Below are 19,078 nucleotides of genomic sequence, written 5' to 3' on the forward strand. Positions count from 1 at the left end.
CAAATGCATATATATATATATATATATATATATATATATATATATATAGCCAGGGTCATAACATCAAAAATGACCGAGGGCTCTACCAAACGCCAGGCTGCACGCTCAGCAGGCGAGCGGGCTGAACTGACCTCTACGGGTGAGAGAGAGACAGGGCTCATCGGCAGTGGCTGCTGGCGAGGCCTTTCCCAGAGGTCAGCAGTTCAGCTCGCTTGCCAGCAGCCTAAAGCTGCTGCTGATCAGCCCCACCTCTATGATCAGGCCTGAAGATAGGCCCAGAGATGCTGACTAGCATAGAAACTGACCAATCAGAACTAAATCTGGGTGAATTGTGAGTAACCAGTGGCTGCCTAGGAGGCAGAGCTTTTGACTCTGAATGACATAAAAAAAAAAACAACAACAAAAACAATCAGAACCAAAGCTGGATGAACTATAAGGAACCAATGGCAGCCTAGGAGGTGGGAGCTTTTGACACTCATTGGCATAGAAACTGGCCAATCAGAACCTGCTCTGGGTGAACTACAAAGGCAGAACCTAAGGTGGGGGCTGAGAAGGGGTTTTAAGGGTAACAGCTATTTGGTGTAAGGTGTATCAAAGTGACTGAATTTTGTAATGACTGGTTTGACAGTAGAGTGCCATGGTCGGCAAACTGTGGCTCTCGAGCCACATGCAGCTCTTTGACCCCTTGAGTGTGGCTCTTCCACAAAATACCTCAGCCTGGGCGAGTCTATTTTGAAGAAGTGGTGTTAGAATAAGCTTAAGTTTAAAAATTTTGGCTCTCAAAAGAAGTTTCAATTTTACTGTTGATATTTGGCTCTGTTGACTAATGAGTTTGCTGACCACTGATATAGTGCATATGGCTGGCTTTCAGTCCAGACACAGGGATTATGTATTTTTGTCAAGAGCATCTCCTACTGAAAAAGGAACCACCCCCCCTCATTTAAGCAATCCTATCCTATATAATCTATACTAATAATAGGATAATATGCTAATTAGCCCGGGCCAACTGGCCATCTCCCAGATGTCTGACTTCCTTCTGGACAAAGCCATGGTGGTGGGGGCCAAGGCAGGCAGTTAGGGGTGATCAGGCCAGTAGGGGAGGGCAGTTGGGGGTGATCAGGCAGAAAGAAAAGTTAGGGGCAATCAGCCAGGAGGATAAAGTAGGGGCGATCAGGCCGGCAGGCAGAAGCGTTAAGGGTAGTCAGGCAGGCAGGTGAGTGGTTAAGAGCCAGTCATCCTGCATTGCAAGAGGGATGTCGATTTGGGTTTAGGCCCAATCCCACAGAGGGGTCCCCCAAGGAGTCCCAGATTGGAGAGGGTGCAGGCCAGGCTGAGGAACACCCACTCCATGCATGAATTTCATGCACCAGGCCTCTAGTTTCATATAATGAAAGACTAATATGCAAATTGACCAAACTGTGGAACAACTGGTTGCTATAATGCACACTGGCCACCAGGGGGCAGATCCTCGACACAGGCCAGAAGCCAGCCAAGTCAGGGGGGCCCCCCAATTGTCCCACTAATCACTCCACAGATCAGCCCTGATTACTGGCCAGACCTAGGGACCCTACCCATGCATGAATTTTGTGCACTGGGCCTCTGATAGTGAATATAAATTATAATTCGAAAAATCAAAATTTATAACAAAGGGGAGGTGGGGAGAGGGTATACAGGGAATAAATGGTGATAGAAGACTTGGGTGGTGAACACAATACAATATACAGATGATATATTACAGAATTATACACCTGAAACCTATATAACTTTATTAACCAATTTCACCCCCATTAAATTGTTTTTAAAAATTTAATGTGTAATCTTAAACCATAAATCAAAAACATAAACCCTGGATAAGAGAAGAAATCAGAAAAGGAAATTAGGAAAAATTGTATTTTGATGATAATGAAGATGCGCCATGTCAAAACTTGTGGCATGCAGGTAAAGCAGAACTTAAAAGAGATACATGGCTTTAAATTCACACATTATAAAAGAAAGACTGAAGTTAATGGTCTAGAAACTGGAAAGGAATAGCAAATTTAAAAAATAGAAGGAAAGATACCCAAAAAAAAGCACACCAGTTAATTAGAAAACTAATGTACAATAAAGAAAATCAACAAAGCCTAATATCATTCCCTTGAAAATAATAAAACTGATAAACCCTTAGTAGACTGATGAGGAAAAAATAATGTTAGAAATTGAAAAAAGGACATTTTCATATTCTACAGTTACCAATCTCATTAACTGCCAGAGACTAGAAAAAAGGGAACATTCAATTCACTTTTATTTATTTTTTTCCAGCTTGGTGGTTTCCTCTTTATTGATGAGCCTCTTACCTTCCCTCCACAGTTTCATCCCCTTCCATCTACCCCACAAAAAGGTAGTGAAAGGAAACCAGTATTGGGGTTCTGAGCTCCTTGGGCAATTAGAAAAGGAACAGAAACGAAAACAGTCCCTGGATGTGACAGATTGACAATCAAGAAGTCTAAAGCAGAGTGGGAAAGGTGGTAGAAAGGAGAAGGCAGGAGAAAGGAGAGGTACCAGAGGCCATCACCCCCATTAACCCCCCTGCTGGAGGTTCTGGAGAAGAGCCTCAAACATTAGGAAGTACAGGTCCTGAAGGAAGAAGTCAGGGAAGGGGGGCCATCTCTCTCTATGTAGAAGGGGACCCCCCACCGCAGGCACAGCAGCTTCACAGGCCATAGGCACTTTGGTCCCTAGGCAATCTTCCTGGTGTTCCTGGTATAGCTGACGCATCGTGGCACTGGTGGGTGGAATAACATTGCTGACAAAGAAAAACAAGGCATCCTCAGCTCAGAGGTGAATTCTCTTCAAGATCAAGAAGTAGAACTGCCCAGCTGTGAGATCAGAAGGCACCAGGTATTGCTTTTTGTCCAAGTCTCCTATCCGAGCTTTGGGAGCCTTTTCTACTATCACCAGCACCTGGTCTGTCTGCGTATTTCTTTTTGATCTCTCCCTCAGAGTGGTGCTTCTTGAACGGATGCCCCTCTTTATACATGAACTTTATCCTGCTGGGAACCGGGCTGGACTGGGCGGGGCTGAGGGGACACAAGGGGAGGGGGTGGTTGGGGAGGACTGGGTGGGGCATGGCGGCAGCGACAGTGGCAACATGCAGGCCTCAATTCACTTTTAAAGCAGTATTTACTCAGCCACCAAAACCTATCATGGATATCAAGAAAAGCAAGGGCCAAAATCCCATCAATATAGACAAGATTTCTAGACAAGACAAGCAAATCAAACCTGGCATTATATAAAGACTAGAAACCCAGTGCCCAAAATTCATGCACTGGGAGCGGTGGAGGGGGGAGGCAGGGTGTCCTTCAACCTAGCCTGCTCCCTCTCACAGTCCAGGAGCCCCTGGCAGGGGGTGTCCGACTGACAGCTTAGGCCTGCTCCCCAGACATCCTTAGCACTGCCTCCTTGTGGGAGCCCACTGACCATCAGGGGGCAGCTCCTGCATTAGAATCTGTCCCCTGGTGGTCAGTGTACTTTATAGCGGCCAGTCCTTCTGCTGTTGGGTCAATTTGCATATTAACCTTTTATTATATAGGCTAATAAATGAATTGGCCTGCAGGATCAGACAGAAACCAGCTCTCCAACATCCCCTGAAGGGTCCAGAATTCTGAGAGGGTGCAGGCCAGGCCAAGGGACCCACCCTTGCACGATTGGGGCCTGAATGTAGGAGGCCCCTATAGTGCAGGAGGGGAGGGCTGCAGGAGGTTGGCCAGCCAAGGAGGGACTGCTGGAGGGCTCCAGGGTGTGTCCAGCCTTGGCTCACTCAGTCCTGATCAGCCAGATTCCAGCAGCAAGGTAACACAGGTCAGTACATCTGCCCCTGGTGATCAGTGCACATTATAGTGAGCAGTGGAGCGGCCTTAGCATATCATTAGCATATTATGCTTTGATTGGTTGAATGGCTGACCCATTGACCACAAACTTAGTATGCTAGGCTCTTATTATATAGGATGATAGCCTGGCCAGTGTGGCTCAGTGGTTGAGCATCAACCTATGAGCCAAGAGGTCACCCTTAGATTCCAGGTGAGGGTACATGCCCAGGTTGCAGGCTCAATTCCCAGTAGGGGCATGCAGGAGACAGCCAATCAATGATTCTCTCTCATTGATGTTTCTATCTCTTTCTTCCTCTCTGAAATCAATAAGAATATATATTTTTTAATTATTCCAAAACCCTGGCAGTAAACCTCATATTGAAATAATTACTTTTTAATATACATTTTTATTGATTTCAGGGAGGAAGAGAGATATAGAAACATCAATTATGAGAGGGGATCATTGATTGGCTGCCTTCTGCATGTTGGACCGAGCCAGCAACCCGGGCATGTGCCCTTGACCAGAATCGAACCTGGGACTCTTCAATCCACAGGCTGACATTCTATCCATTGAGCCAAACTGGCTAGGGCTGAAATCATTATTGATAAAGTGTTGAAATAATTCCCCATGAGATGAGGAACAAGATAAAGATGTTCATATCACACCTCCACTTACCATTATACTGGTTATGGCCAGTGTGATAAGACAAGAAAAGAAAAGGCAAAATTACAAATGGGGTAAAAAAATGCTGACAATATGATTGTATACACAAATCTAAAAGAATCTACAAGCTCTTAGAATTAGGTGAATTTTGCAAAGCCAATATACAAAAATATCAACTATTTTTCTAAATACAACAATAGATAGAAAATAAAGCTTCAAATTATAATAGCATAAGAAATTAAAGAGCTAGAAATATATCAAAAGACATGCAGAACTTTTACATTGAAAACAATGAACCATTCTTAAATGAAACGTACAGAAATGGAGAGATATATCATCTTCATGAATTGGAGAACACTGGTGTAAAAAGCCAATTTTTTCAAATGGAGCTGATTAAACTCAATTCTAACTAAAATCCCAGCAGATTTATTTTTGTGAAAACTGACAAGCTGATTCTAAAATGTGTATGGAAATGCAGAGTGCCAAAGCAATCTTGAGTAAGAAAATTGGAGTCCTCCCATTCCCAGATGTGGTTCTTTAACTGTCAACTTTTTACTAATACCTTTTTGTAGATATGAGTCTTAATAGCACACACTTATATTTTGTTATATGACCTTTTCTGAAAGGTTTCTTATGGAATATACCATTTGTATTTTTTTTATTCTAGCTTCTATTATTTCAGTCTCTCATTTTATACCTCCTTGTTCCCTCTCCCCTGGGTGTTTTTGATTTTGTTGGAATGAAGAATGGCTATATATTCTCTGGTCTTTTGAAGTTGTATATCTTTTATTCTACAGGTACTGATGATTTTTTAAATGAAATTTAATATTTTGTGTTACTTTTTGAACCATCAAGAAGTTGGGTTTTACTTCAGAAGTGTGAGTATGGCTGGATGAGCTGGGGAACTGGCCTTTGACTTCCTAGCCTGACTATTCCCAAAAGAAAAATGTTTGGTGTCACTCCTTAGTGTCAGGAGGAGGTCTAGCCTTATCTGGATGGCAGTGTGAGAGTGTAGAGTTTAGGTCTTCCTCTGCCAGCTGAGGGCTTGAATTTAGGACTCCTGGTCCTTTCCTAGGCATGGTTCCCAGAAAGTCTCTGTGCTGCTGCTGCTGCTGCTGTGATCAAGTTTCTGGATCTGTTAATAATAGACAACAGTGGAGGAAGGGCCAGAATCATTATGGGAATAGGAATAACCAAACCAGGTGGACAGTTCCTGTGCCTGGAGCCATCTCTCTGCTCCCTTCCTATTCTAAAGAGCGTCCTGCAATGAGCGTGTCTTTTAAGCCACTCTTTGAAGCTATTCTAACCTTTGAAGGTCTCCAAGTGCCTGCCCCAAAAATCAGAACATAAGACCTGGGAGCACTGTTTATGAGGACACTGAAAGAATATTGGAGATCGGACTCTCCCAGAAAATGCAGATTGAATGAGAGTACTCCTCATAGAACACCCTAAAGGGGAGAAGGTTGGGCAGCAATAAGGAGAAGCCATTAGTCACTTAGGAAGAGGCAAACCATACAGAATCCTGGAGGAGTGGGAGTGTGAAGGGGAAGCATAGGAAGTCAAGGACTCAATGATTTGAGGAAGTAGAAGGGGAAAAGTGCGACAAGCATGCAAGACATGGCCTCTATTAATTAAAATCTGAGATCAGCACTGTGGGAGCCCCTTTCACGTCCTGCGTGGTTCAGAGTTCCAGTTCAGGGTTCGGGTTCTGGAGAAGGCCGCACACAAATGAAAGAGACTAGAAAAAGATTTAATTTGGAAATATGGGGGGGCTAGGCGGGAGCCCACCTCTAGTGGGAGGGTTACTGCTGGGCTCTGGCCTTGCTATCCCTTTTATTGAGGCTATGGGATACACCATAACCTTTAGGCAGGTTTGGGATATACCCATAGCCCTTAGGCAGATAATAGGCAGATTATCATATCAGGAAGGATTTACATGATTATTTGACGGGGAAGTTGCCTCAGTTTCCATTGTTTCAATTAGATAGGGAGTGGTTGGCTCTGACCTTTCAGAACTTCAAGGTTGACAAGCCTTCCACATCTTTCTATTAGTGAGACAATGATCGGTTTCCAGCAAGCACAGTTTAACTATTGATACCCCCGTAATCTTCCTGTTCCCAATAATGGCCTCATTCTGCCTCCCCTCTCTGTATACTCCTCTTCCTTTATCAAAACCTTCTCTCACTAAAGTACTGTACATATAACCTAGGTATAAATTGTGAAAAACCAGTAAGGCTTCAGAAATTATCAGCTGCAAAAATTTGAAACCTTATAAAATATAATACAGATATAGCAAACTACATAAAGAAAACATATAGCACCCTAGCTAGTTTGGCTCATTGGATAGATCATCAGCCTGTGGACTGAAAAGTCCCACGTTCAATTTCGGTCAAGGACACATGGCCTGTTTGTGGGCTCTATCCCCAGTGGGGGGAACTCAAGAGGCAGCCGATCAATGATTCTCATCATTGATGTTTCTATCTCTCTCTCCCTCTTCCTTCCTCTCTGAAATCAATAAAGAAATATATTTTTTAAAAAATAAAACATATAGCTTAGTAAGTTATTATAAAGTGAAGACCCTTTTCAGCACCCACACTCGAAATAGAACTTGACCATCTGTTTCAGAAGCCAGATCTCTGCCTTTTCCATCACAACTCCTACCTCCTCCCAAAAGTAACCACTATCCTGAAATTTATGGAAATCACTTAGAAGGATTTTATTTTAATGGGACTAAAGTTTAGCTATAAATAATCACTAATGGTAGAATATTGGGCGGTTGAGAGGTATGTGGGGGAGCCATAAGAGGCAGCCAGATCTCAGCACACTTAAAATCACATCATTTTATACAGTTCACTCTGTGCCCATGATTGAGACAGACCTCACTGGAAAAGGATCCCACAGAAGTCCAAGCAAGCACAGGGCTGTGCCCTATGCCCTCAGCTATTTTACTGTCATCTATCTGCTGGTCTAGAAAGAACCACACGCCGCAGTCCTTCCGAGGCAGAGCAAAAGTAGGTCCCAGCTCACAGAGCTTTGGAGAGTGTAAGGGACTGGTTGTCTTTGCTACTGATAGGTGAGCCCAGGACATTGCCTAAACTCTGGGCCTCAGTTTCTCACTGTCAAGTATGGGGCCATAACAAAGCCCATTACAGCCACCTATTCCTCTCCTAACTTGGTCCTCTTTCCTCAATCTTGGCTTCTGTTTCAGCTGCCTATTCATTCACCCTTATATAAGAAGCTCATTATCTTCCTTTCCCAGCTGCATCTTTCCAGTCTTGTGCTTCTCTTTTTGCCCTTGATTCTTAAACACGGTGGGTCTGCTTCACACACATCTTTATAAACACACATGTACTGTGTGTTTATACAGTACATGTGTGTTTGCACATTACAGGTGCTGAGCAAATGCTCATAGAAGGAATGAATGTAAAGAACAAATGAATTCCTTTATACATTTCTTAAGTATTTAGCAAGTGCCTATTATAGATACACAGATACTAACCTGTCTCCTACACTCTTAAGATCATTCCTCTCCTCCTTTTCTCCTCATCTTCCTTTTCCATCCTATTTCCTTTTTTTTTTTTTTTTCTTTCACTGCACTGCGCGAAGCTAGACTGAGTGCCCTGCAAGGCAGCATGCAGACAGAAGGAAGCAGGCAGGCTGTGGAAACGGACACCATGGAAAGAAGCCAGATGAAATAAGGGCAAAGACAGCTGTATAACATGCAGAAAGAAACCAACCAGAATGAAAAGCCGTGATTCATGGAGCACTGCAACTCAGACACTCCTTGGATTTCACTTGGAGAGCTGAGTCTGGATTGGGGTCAGTGAGGGCTGGCACCAAGATGAAGGGCAGCCAGGCTCCTCCTCCCTGGAGATGTGGTGCTCCAATCCCTCCCCTCAATCCTTTTCTACCCACTCGATCCCCACGACTCCCTCATTGACCAGTGTCCTGGGCCTTTAAGAGTTGGGTGGGCTGGACTGAAGATAGCTCACACTTCCCCCCACCCCACTCCTTCCTTCTGGCTGTACCTCTGCCAGTCACAGCAGCAAACTGCAGTAGAGGAGGGGAGAAAGCCAGCGAGTGCAAGAGGAGCAGAGGAGAAAAGGAGCCGGCTGGGTTTCCTCATCCCACAGTGGAGAGCAAGCGCTGCAGAGCTCACAGACGCAGGACTGCTCTCCTGTACACGGTAAGGGTCTGGAGGCTCTGACCTGCCTTTCTTCCATGTTCTCCCTGCCTAAGTCCCTAGGTCTGCCTTCTACATGCCTTGATTAAATTGCACCCTGGCCCTGGCCCGGTGGCTCAGTTGGTTAGAGCATTATCCCGTACACAAGTACACAAAAAGTTGTGGATTTGATCCCCAGTTCCGGGCATATACGGGAGGCAACTGACTGATGTTTCTCACATCAATGTTTCTCTCTTCCCCTCCTCTTTCTCTAAAATCAAGTGAGGAATATATATATCGCCCTGGACTCCTTTGCCAGAGCAGATCCACAAGGCTCTGACCTCCTGGTTCTCTTTAGCTTATGTTCTTTGACTTACAGTTTTCCTGTTGGCTGGGGTCTATCACCTCTTTATATGGGACTTCTTAGCTACCCAGGGCTGCCACTTAGAGAGAGAGAGAGAATTGGAATAACTGTGCTTTAGCATAGATTCATTAACAGATTGTTGAGGATTACTACTACATGACGGTTGGCCATGGCCCAGGTGGAATAGAGGAACCCCTGGTAATAGGGCGAGAGTTATGAGACCTCCTTGGGAAGGGCCAGGGTTTGAATTCTATACTTCGTTCTTGGCATGCTCATTGGACCAAGACAGTCTGTTGGCATGCCCAAGTGCTGTTCTGGGAAGAGCACTTGCTTCTGGTCCTGACTTTGCCATCAATCGGGTAGGTGCTTTGGTCCCCAACTTCCTGATCTGTAATAGGGAGTTTAGGGTTTCCCAGACTTGCCTGTGTATCAGAGGTGCTTGATAAAAATAAATCTACCTGAGCCCCATTCTTGGAATTTCTGATCTGGTAGATTGTGGGCTAAGGAATCTCTGTTATAAGACACTCTCCAGAGAATACTGACTTGGCCAGGAACCTCTGGATTCTATGTGTTATATAAAGTCTTCAAGCTCTGACATTCTGAGAGCTAGGACCTATGTCTGGGGGCATTCTGTCCTCTCTACATGAACCTGCTCAGAAGCAAAGAGTAGACAAAATGTAACAACTTAGAAAAAAAGAGTAGACAGAATGATTCTCTTCCTTCCTGCTCCTCAGGGAGACTGGAGACACCTGAATCCCACTGTAATGCCGTTGACATTTCTGCCACGTCGCCCATAAGCCACCTGGAAGTTGAGGACCAAATCTTGCTTGACAGCCCTGGCTACTTCCCACCTCATTTTTTTTTTGGCCTCTGTTTTCTCTCTGTAGTATAGAGGAAATTATCTGTACCCTTGAGGATCTCCACATGTGTGTTCACGAATGAACTGTTAAGACCAGTCTGTCTTACTCACAGTCTTCATCCTTTGCTCCCTGCCTCTGGCTCCTACTCCGAAATCTTTTGTGTCTTCTTTTCTAACCACACTTGCACCAGCTGTGAGCATCCTTACCAATTTCCCTTCAGACACCAGAGGAAACACTGAGACCTAGAACACTTGGGTTCTAAGTTGCATTCTCTGGGCAGTTTGTTTAGTTAGTCTCCCAGGATACGGGGGAAAGTGAGGCTGAGTAGAGGGATGTGCTACCGGACCACAGTTTCAAAATCCTCATGGGTTGAGAACCAGAAGAAGGACAGGATGAAATGCTGGGGAGAAGGATGAAAAGAGAACAAAGAGAGGCTGACAAGTGAGTAAGTAGCTAGGCAGAGAGGACAGGAGAGAAAAGAGTGAGTTGGTGGGGGGGGGGGGAGAGGAGAAAGATATGGGTCTGGTAGAGGATGGGGAGAAGAAAGAAAATGAAAAGTAAGAAAGCCAAAACTGGTTTGGCTCAGTGGATAGAGCGTTGACCTTCGGACTGAAGGGTCCCAGGTTTGATTCCAGTCAAGGGCATGTACCTTGGTTGCGAGCACATCCCCGGTAAGGGGTGTGCAGGAGGCAGCTGATCGATGTTTCTCTCTCATTGATGTTTCTGACTCTATCCCTCTCCTTTCTCTCTGTAAGAAATCAATAAAATAGAGTTTTAAAAAAAGAAAGAAAAGAAAAGTAAGAAAGAAAAGCTGATTTGTGGGATATGGAGGAGACAGAAATGATGGAAGGGAAAGACAAAACTTTGATATTCTTCATTGATTCTTAGCCCTGCCCTGCTTTAACCTGCTTCCTCGTGAAAGCTCTTTCTAAGGGCAGAGTCTTGGTGAGATCTGAGCTGGTCATGTGGAGACCTTGGTTGTTATCCTACTTTCTGCCCCTTGATTCATTAGGTGACTCTGGCAGCTGAGCTAATTTTTCTAGTGCTCCCTTCTTTTCTCTAAAAATGAAGTCCAGCTCTGACATTCTGTAGCTCCTTGTATTGAAACGGGCCCTCTTATGCATGGCCACATGTCACCTAGATACAGATTTGAAGTAGTGGCTCAGGAATGCGAGCAGGGTTTGAAGAGCATGCCAAGTTCTGGGGTTGTAAGTGTTTGACTAAAGAGAATAAAAGAACTTTCTAAAGCTGGTCTGAGAGGCTCCAAAATAGGGGCATCCTGGTACTTGGGCTCTGTTCTCAGGCTTCCCATGTTTTAGGACGCTATTGTGTGGCTCCCGGACCCAGGCGTAAGGTCAGGGAATTCTGTCTTCTCCCAGGCCGAGGTCCACCCCGTCCCACAGTCCCGATGCCCAGACATGGGAGCTGAAGTTCAGAGTGGTGATCTGATAGGTTGTTGGCCAGGGGGTTTCAGTTTCAGCCCCAGACTGACCCCCATCCTCACCCCACCCCAGAGTCTGAGAACCTGAGATGCTTAAGAGGGACCTGTTTGTTACTTTCTACTTCAGTCTTTTTTTTTTCTTTATATATTTTATTGATGTTTTACAGAGAGGAAGAGAGAGGGATAGAGAGTTAGAAACATCGATGAGAGAGAGACATTGATCAGTTGCCTCCTGCCTTCCGGTCCCCCCCCCCCCCCCCCCCGGGAAGTGCCTGCAACCAAGGTACATGCCCTTGACCAGAATCGAACCCAGGACCCTTCAGTTCGCAGGCTGACGCTCTATCCACTGAGCCAAACCGGTTTCCGCTCTACTTCAGTCTCAATATAGCTTTTGCAAGCCTCAGGTTCCAAGTGTGTGTCTCTGCCCAGGAACACAGAGATGCTCTTCCGCCTCCTGGAGCACTCTGCAGCCCTTCTTCCCTTCAGGAGTTTCTCACCGGCTGTCATATCCGGTCTCAGCCAGCACAACCGTCTCTGTTTTTGGAGCCATTGCAGGACTCTTTCTCTCTTGAGAGAAGCCTTGAGTTCTCCTTCCCACTTAGGTACAGACTGATTCTCAGCCTTCTCCATTCCTCTGACACCTGCACATTGCTACTCATTGAGAAAGCCTTTTCCAGGAGCTACAGCCAGGGAAGCTGTGTTTTCAGTGACCTCTGCCTTCTTTCCAAAGACTTAGCTATCCCCAGGTGACTTTACCGGCTCTTCTCACCAGAGACATAAAGCACCAATATGCTTTGTGACCTCAGAAGAGTCACTTTTCTAGACTTCTGCTTTTTCAGTAGTAAAATATAGAGTTGAGCTGCATGATGTATTTTTTTTAAGTTTTAAAAAATGTTTTTATTGATATTTTTAGGAAGAGGGAAGGAGAGAGAGGGAAAAAAACCCCACATTGATGTGAGAGAGAAACATCAATCAGTTGCCGTCTGCACGCACCCTGTCCAGGGACCAAACCCACAACCTGGGCACATGCTCAGACCAGGAATTCAATAGGCCATCCTTCCGTGCAAGGAGCAATGCTCAACCAACTGAGCCACACCGGCCAGGCTGCATGATGTTTTTATGGAGCATCAATCAATGATTGCTTCAGAGATTCTTTTAGTTTTTCAGATGTTCGTCAATGACAACATTTTTAACCTTATTAATTAAAAAGCACAACATTTCTATTCAAGTATAGGTACTTTGCTTATACAAAAGCATAGAAATTTATGTTTCATGGGCTTTGCCAGTTTCTAAATGATTTGGTCAAGAATTGAGCATTTATTTATTTATTTATTCCTGCATTAGAAGAAATCCTTTTTTTTTAAATTAAGGTATTATATGTGTACATATCTTTCCATTGCCCCCCCACACACACACACACCCATACATGCCTTCCCTCCCCAGAGTTTTTCATCCATTGGTTTTGCTTATATGCATGCATACAAGTCCTTAGGTTGATCTCTTATCTCCCCCATATCTCCCTATTCTCCCCGCTGTAATTTGACAGTCTGTTTGTTGCTTTACTGTCAAGAATTGAGCATTTCTTTTTTTTTTTTCTTTTTTTTTTTTTTTAAATATATATTTTTTATTGATTTTTTTACAGAGAGGAAGGGAGACAGATAGAGAGCTAGAAACATCAATGAGAGAGAAACATCGACCAGCTGCCTCTTGCACACCCCCTACAGGGGATGTGCCCGCAACCAATGTACATGCCCTTGACCGGAATTGAACCTGGGACCTTTCAGTCCGCAGACCGACGCTCTACCGCTGAGCCAAACCGGCTTTGGCAAGAATTGAGCATTTCTTATAGGGGCAAAGCTAGAATCTGTGGGGGCCTGATACGGCGGGGATCTCCCTTTTTCTTTTTTTCTTTTTTATATATATATATATATATATATATATATATATATATATATATATATATATATATAATTATTGATTTTTTACAGAGAGGAAGGGAGAGAGATAGAGAGCTAGAAACGTCAATGAGAGAGAAACATCGACCAGCTGCCTCTTGCACACCCCCTACCAGGGATGTGCCCACAACAAACTACATGCCTCTGACTGGAATGGAACCTACGACCTTTCAGTCCGCAGACCGACGCTCTACCACTGAGCCAAACCGGTTTCGTCAAGGGGATCTCCCTTTTCTGCATCCTGCACAGAAAGAGATGAATGAACCTGTTCTAAGTGGAGGCGGCCAGGGATTGAGAAATATTAGAAATAGAGAAGACACAGAGATAGATTTTAAGCTGGGAGCTGGGTGGGCCGCCATCCTGGCTGCTGGAGAGGCAGGAAGAAAGACATTGGTGATAATGACAATGACCCCTGCCAGAGCATTTATTTTATACCCCAACACCAGGAAGTAACACCAACTTATTTGCATTCTTAAGTCGGCCCTAGCATGCCTGGATTTACATATCTAGTCCCGCCCCTGCCGATATCTGGGCTGATAGGAAGGCCAAGCTGACATGTCCTCCATCTTGGGGAAACATGTTCCCAGGACATGGTTTTGCCTACACCCTGATTTCAGCTGACGGTAATTAAAGAAAATTGCCCATGTGCCTTCCCAGGCAGCCCTCTACAAGAATCAAAGTGGCCGAAACCGGTTTGGCTCAGCGGTAGAGCATCCGTCTGTGGACTGAAAGGTTCCAGGTTCCATTCCGGGCAAGGGCATGTACATTGGTTGCGGGCACATCCCCAGTAGGGGGTGTTCAAGAAGCAGCTGGTCCATGTTTCTCTCTCATTGATGTTTCTAGCTCTCTATTCCTCTCCCTTCCTCTCTGTAAGAAAATCAAAATATATATATATTTTATATATATATATATATTTCCAATCAATAAAATGTATCTTAAAAAATAATTGAAAAAAAAAAGAATCAAAGTGGCTATATATAAAATCTTCTAGTTCCTTTCAAGGGAAGTTTGTTGTTACTAGGACAAATGAAGCAGGTACTAAATTAGCATATATCATAAAGGAAGCACTCTTTTTTAGTAGTTCTTAGACTTTATAATTTATATGGCCCATTAAAACTCTCAGAATAACTGTTATGAAAAGGAGTATAAAATATGCCTTACCATGTGAAGGAGAAGAAGACGGCTTATTTAGCTATGCACAACATGAAATGTTGTAGACGAGACAGAAGAAACACTTCAGGAGCCCTGGCCAAGTAGCCCAGTTGATTAGAGTAACATCCTGATATGCCAGGGTTCTGGGTTTGAGCTCTGGTCAGGGGACATAAAAGAATCAGCCAATGAATGCTCAAATAAGTGGAACAACAAATCTCTCTCTCTCTCTCTCCTTTCCTCTCCCTCTCCAAAAATCAATTTTAAAAAATATATAAAGAAAAGAAAAGGCCCTAGCCAATTGGGTCCCAGGTTCGATTCCGGTCAAGGGCATATACCTCAGTTGCAGGCTCAATCCCCGGCCCCATGCTCTGTGCAGGAAGCAATCAATGTTTCTCTCTGTCTTTCTCTCTTCCTTCCACTCTCTCTAAAAATCAATGAAAAGATCATCTCAGGGAGGATTAACAAAAATAATTTAAATATAAAATAAATTAAAAATAAAGATTTCAAAGCTGGATGGTCCATAGGGGAGCATAGAGAGGGATCCCAGAATAGGGAAGTTAGGATGTTTAAGATGATTTTATCTGGAGGAAAAAATACTAGGATGTAGAGATGCCAGATTCTGCAAGTGCAGCCAGCAAGATAGTGGTTTTTAATAATGAGGAGCTGAGCAGTGTGACATGAGGTTATCTTGTGGAATAGAGGGTATTGGGAAAGAGAGGAGTATTTAGCAGAAAGACTAATGGCTAATGGGACGCAGCAAAGGTTCTGGAATCAGACATACTTGGCATCAAATTCTGAATCCCAATGTGACTTGAGGCTGGTTTCTTAGCCTTTCTAAGCCTTGTAGTCACCAAATCCAAATTAGAAGTAAAAAAAAGCTACAGACTATATAGATGAAATGCCTGCCACCTAGTGGGCAGTCAGGAAACATGGGTTCCCTCCTCTTCCTCCCTTGTTCTAGTCTAAAATCACCAAAGTGAAGTCTTTTGCTCCTCTTTGCCCCTTTAGGTGACTCTGGCGCCAGCTGGTGGAGCAGTGGGTGATGGCATCCCTGCTGCAAGGCCGTGAGTGCCCCTGCAGGAGAGGGCGTGGGGAGGCAGCCCGGGACGGGGAGGAGGCTGGGCCCTATTCAAGAGCTCCTTCTGGGTCCTCCACATCCCTGGTTGGCTATCCAGCCCCTGCTTCTCCCGGCCCAGGGCTACCCATCAGTCAAGAAGTGCTGCTAATGCAGAAAGGTATGATGATGCGCAAGGTGAGAACCAAAAACTGGAAGAGGCTGAGATACTTCAAACTTCAGGAAGATGGCATGACTGTCTGGCATGCCCGGCAGGTCGGAGGCAGAGCCAAGGCCACCTGTAAGTAACACGGACAGCTAAGGGTGGGCATATAGGTGGGTATAATCCCGAGGAGCCCAGCATCTGGCAGCAGGAGAGGCACCGGGGTCCTGTGATGCTGCCTGTGCTGTCCCACATGTATCTATGCCTGAGCCTATAAAAGGGAAATTATAACAACATTTGCCTCTTAAGGCTGTTATTAGGATACAACCAATTATTGCATGTAAAGGACTTAGAAGAGTCCTGGCATATAACAAGGCTCAATAAATCATACATTATGTATCTTGTTATCTTTATTATAATAAGAGCATGATCTCAGGCATCTGGCTGGCTGGATTATAGCCCTGGCTCTGCCACTTTCTAGCTGAGTGGCTTTGGACAAGTTACTTAAACTAAGCTTCAGTTTCCTCATCTGTAATACGGATGTTAAACAGTACCTGTCTAGTAGATTACAAGGACTCAATAAATTAATGTCTAAAGCATGGAACCTGGGACCAGATGCATTTAATAAATATTCGCCATTATGGTGAATATTTTAAAATGTCATAAATGTATCATAAGTGTGCATTCTATTGGCTGAACACTTTATGATCCCTCTAAAAACATTATCACAGGAAGTATCTAAGGGAATTTGCTTTAGAGACATATCAAAGCTCACATTCCACAGCTCCAGCTGAGGAGAGAGGGTGGGAGCATTTCTCTGGCTCTCTCCTATCTGGAAAGAGGACACTCTCAAACCTGGAGTGGAAGAATCGGAAATGGGCATATTATGCTTTGGTGTAACGGCATCTGCCCTGTAACAGTGCTTCCATTTGTCAGCCTCACCAGTCCTTCTGTGATCACCATGTCCACTGGCCATGTAAGGAGCCACTCCTTATTGAAGATGAGGACACTGAGGATTAAGTTCTTTTGTCTGTGTCACACTGCCAGCTGAAAGCTGGAAGCCAGGTCTTCCATTCCCAGCGCAGGCCCCCTGACATGCTGCCTAGGGACACAGCAGTGATTCGTGTGGAATCCTGAATCCCATGAGTCTGCATCTCCCTATACTAAAGCTTCTGGGGGGTTAGCCCGTGGAGGCTGGGGTTCCTCCTCTCTTGGCTTCACAGAGAAGAAGGGAGTCATTAGTGGTCCTTGATCATTAGCTCCTGCCATGGGGCGACTCTCTTCCTCAGCATTCCCACTTGCTTCTTCTCTGGCAGTCTCGATCTCTGACGTGGAGACAGTGCGTAAAGGCCACGAATCTGAGTTGTTGCGCAGCCTGGCAGAAGAGTTCAACCTGGAGCAGGGTTTTACCATCGTCTTCCATGGCCGCCGCCCCAACTTGGACCTGGTGGCCAACAGTGTGGAAGAGGCCCAGATCTGGATAAAGGGGCTCCAGCTACTGGTGGACTTCGTCACCAACATGGACCAAAAGGAGAGGCTGGACCAGTATCGGGGCAGGAATGGAGCCAGAGCGAGGGCCAAGGTCACTGAAGAGGCAGATGCTGCAGGGCTAGAGACAGGTGGGAGGGGGTACAGGGCTAGGGAAGCCCAGGAGTCCAGATGTGGTGGGTATGGGCAGTTCAGAGCGATGTGAGACTGAGAATGCTGAAGGAGGAATCGAGGTTTGGGATGGCCAAAGCATAGCCAAGCAGTTTGGGCATGCATCAGGCCTCTAGGTTTTTGGGAAGGGACAGTAAGAGGCCAAGGGCCAAACAAGGTGCTGATCCTGAGCGCTGAGCAGAAGATCCTACTGGCATTAACGACCACAGGGGTGGGAAGCAATCCCTTCACAGGCTTAGTGGTGTCAATTCGCTGTAAGTTTCCTAGATTGTATTCACTTTCTATGCTAGTTCTTTCATTCATTTATCCACTCATTCACCAGCTATTAAGCAGAATGTATCAGGCACTCTGTGCCAGGCTGTAGGGGTACAAAGATAAATGGGACTCAGATATTGTTTTCCTTGGTGAAGAGAATGGGGTTGTGTAAATAATCTAAGTACCATGGAACTATTATGGTACTTAGATTATTTGAGGCCATTCAAAGGAAGAAGTATTTAATTCTAGCTGAGAGGGTTCTCAGAAAGCTTTAGGGAGGAAGTAGTATTTTAGCGGAGCCTTGAAAATGAGTATAATTTGAACATTAAGAGAGGAGGTAAAGACACCCCTGCCTGAAGGAACAGCATGAGTAAAGGCCCGGAGGCAGGAAATTGTAGCGCTGGAGAGCTGGGGCATTACAGAGTGGGGAGTTGGGGTTCTGGCTAAAGTGCAGAAAGGACAGAGATGTGTTGAGCAGACTGGGGCAAGATTATGGGGGCACAGGAGATATTATCTTGTATGTTAAGGAATCTGGGCTTTCTGCAAAAAAAAGAGGTACCTGCCGGCACCTGAGCCATGCAGGGATGAGATAGATAGGTACTCTGGGTGGAGGGTGGTATTCTAGAAGCTAATGTGGAAAATTCGTTTGTGTAGGGGATAGACAGGCAGCAAAGATAGGAAGAGATGTCAGTGGATGAGCATGCACACACATCTGCACATACAAACACACACAGTGCTTTTGCCTTGACTCGGACCTCGATGGCTGAGTGACTGGTTCCAGCGTGGAGACAAAAACCAGGATGGTCGGATGAGTTTCCATGAAGTCCAGCGGTTACTACTCCTGATGAATGTGGAAATGGAAGAAGAACATGCCTTTCAGCTTTTCCAGGTGAGTTTTCCAGGAAAGGATTTGCAGAAACCAAAGAAGGCCACACTCTCACTTGACCATAGGTACTCTGATCCAATCCAATAACATCCACTTATTGAATCTCTATTATATGCCCTTAGCACTATGCCAGGCTCAGTGTGAATGTAGGCCATGCTTCTTACTCTTCAGTCTTGTTGGAAAGATGATTTATAATCTTATGAAATGTAAATAATAATATGTTATTATATCAGACCTCTAGGACCTGTCTGTCCATGTTCAGACTTTCAACGATGCTTAAAACAATAGAAGACTCAATCTAGAATGTGAATAAATAGAAGGAGGTATATTTTGACCTTTGGGGATTTCAATTCTTTCCTGGTGAAAATTTTTCTAGTAGCAAATGATATGGCTGAAATTTTGCTGCTTTTTTTTTTTAATATATTTTATTGATTTTTTACAGAGAGGAAGGGAGAGAGATAGAGAGTCAGACACATTAATGAGAGAGAAACATCGACCAGCTGCCTCCTGCACACCCCCTACTGGGGATGTGCCCGCAACCAAAGCACATGCCCTTGACTGGAATCGAACCTGGGACCCTTCAGTCCACGGACCGATGCTCTATCCACTGAGCCAAAC

General features: G+C 44.8%; 1 protein-coding gene across 4 annotated transcripts in view; it reads left to right on the forward strand.

Annotated features, from left to right (window-relative positions):
* The first annotated feature begins 7,421 nt into the window (after positions 1-7,421).
* PLCD4 (phospholipase C delta 4) overlaps positions 7,422-19,078 on the forward strand; it is a 29,307-nt gene continuing 17,650 nt past the window's right edge. The window contains exons 1-5 of one of the 4 annotated variants that reach the window (XM_084893118.1): positions 7,422-8,695; positions 15,452-15,507; positions 15,619-15,798; positions 16,977-17,205; positions 18,334-18,463. In XM_084893118.1, the coding sequence (XP_084749244.1) occupies positions 15,486-15,507; positions 15,619-15,798; positions 16,977-17,205; positions 18,334-18,463 (561 nt within the window). In that variant the 5' untranslated portion in view covers positions 7,422-8,695; positions 15,452-15,485. The remainder of the gene's footprint in view (positions 8,696-15,451; positions 15,508-15,618; positions 15,799-16,976; positions 17,206-18,333; positions 18,464-19,078) is intronic. The other 3 variants (XM_084893115.1, XM_084893116.1, XM_084893117.1) reach the window with 3 other exon arrangements.

Source organism: Pipistrellus hanaki (assembly GCF_964339955.1).
Source record: "Pipistrellus hanaki genome assembly, chromosome: 8".
Lineage (NCBI taxonomy): Eukaryota > Metazoa > Chordata > Mammalia > Chiroptera > Vespertilionidae > Pipistrellus > Pipistrellus hanaki.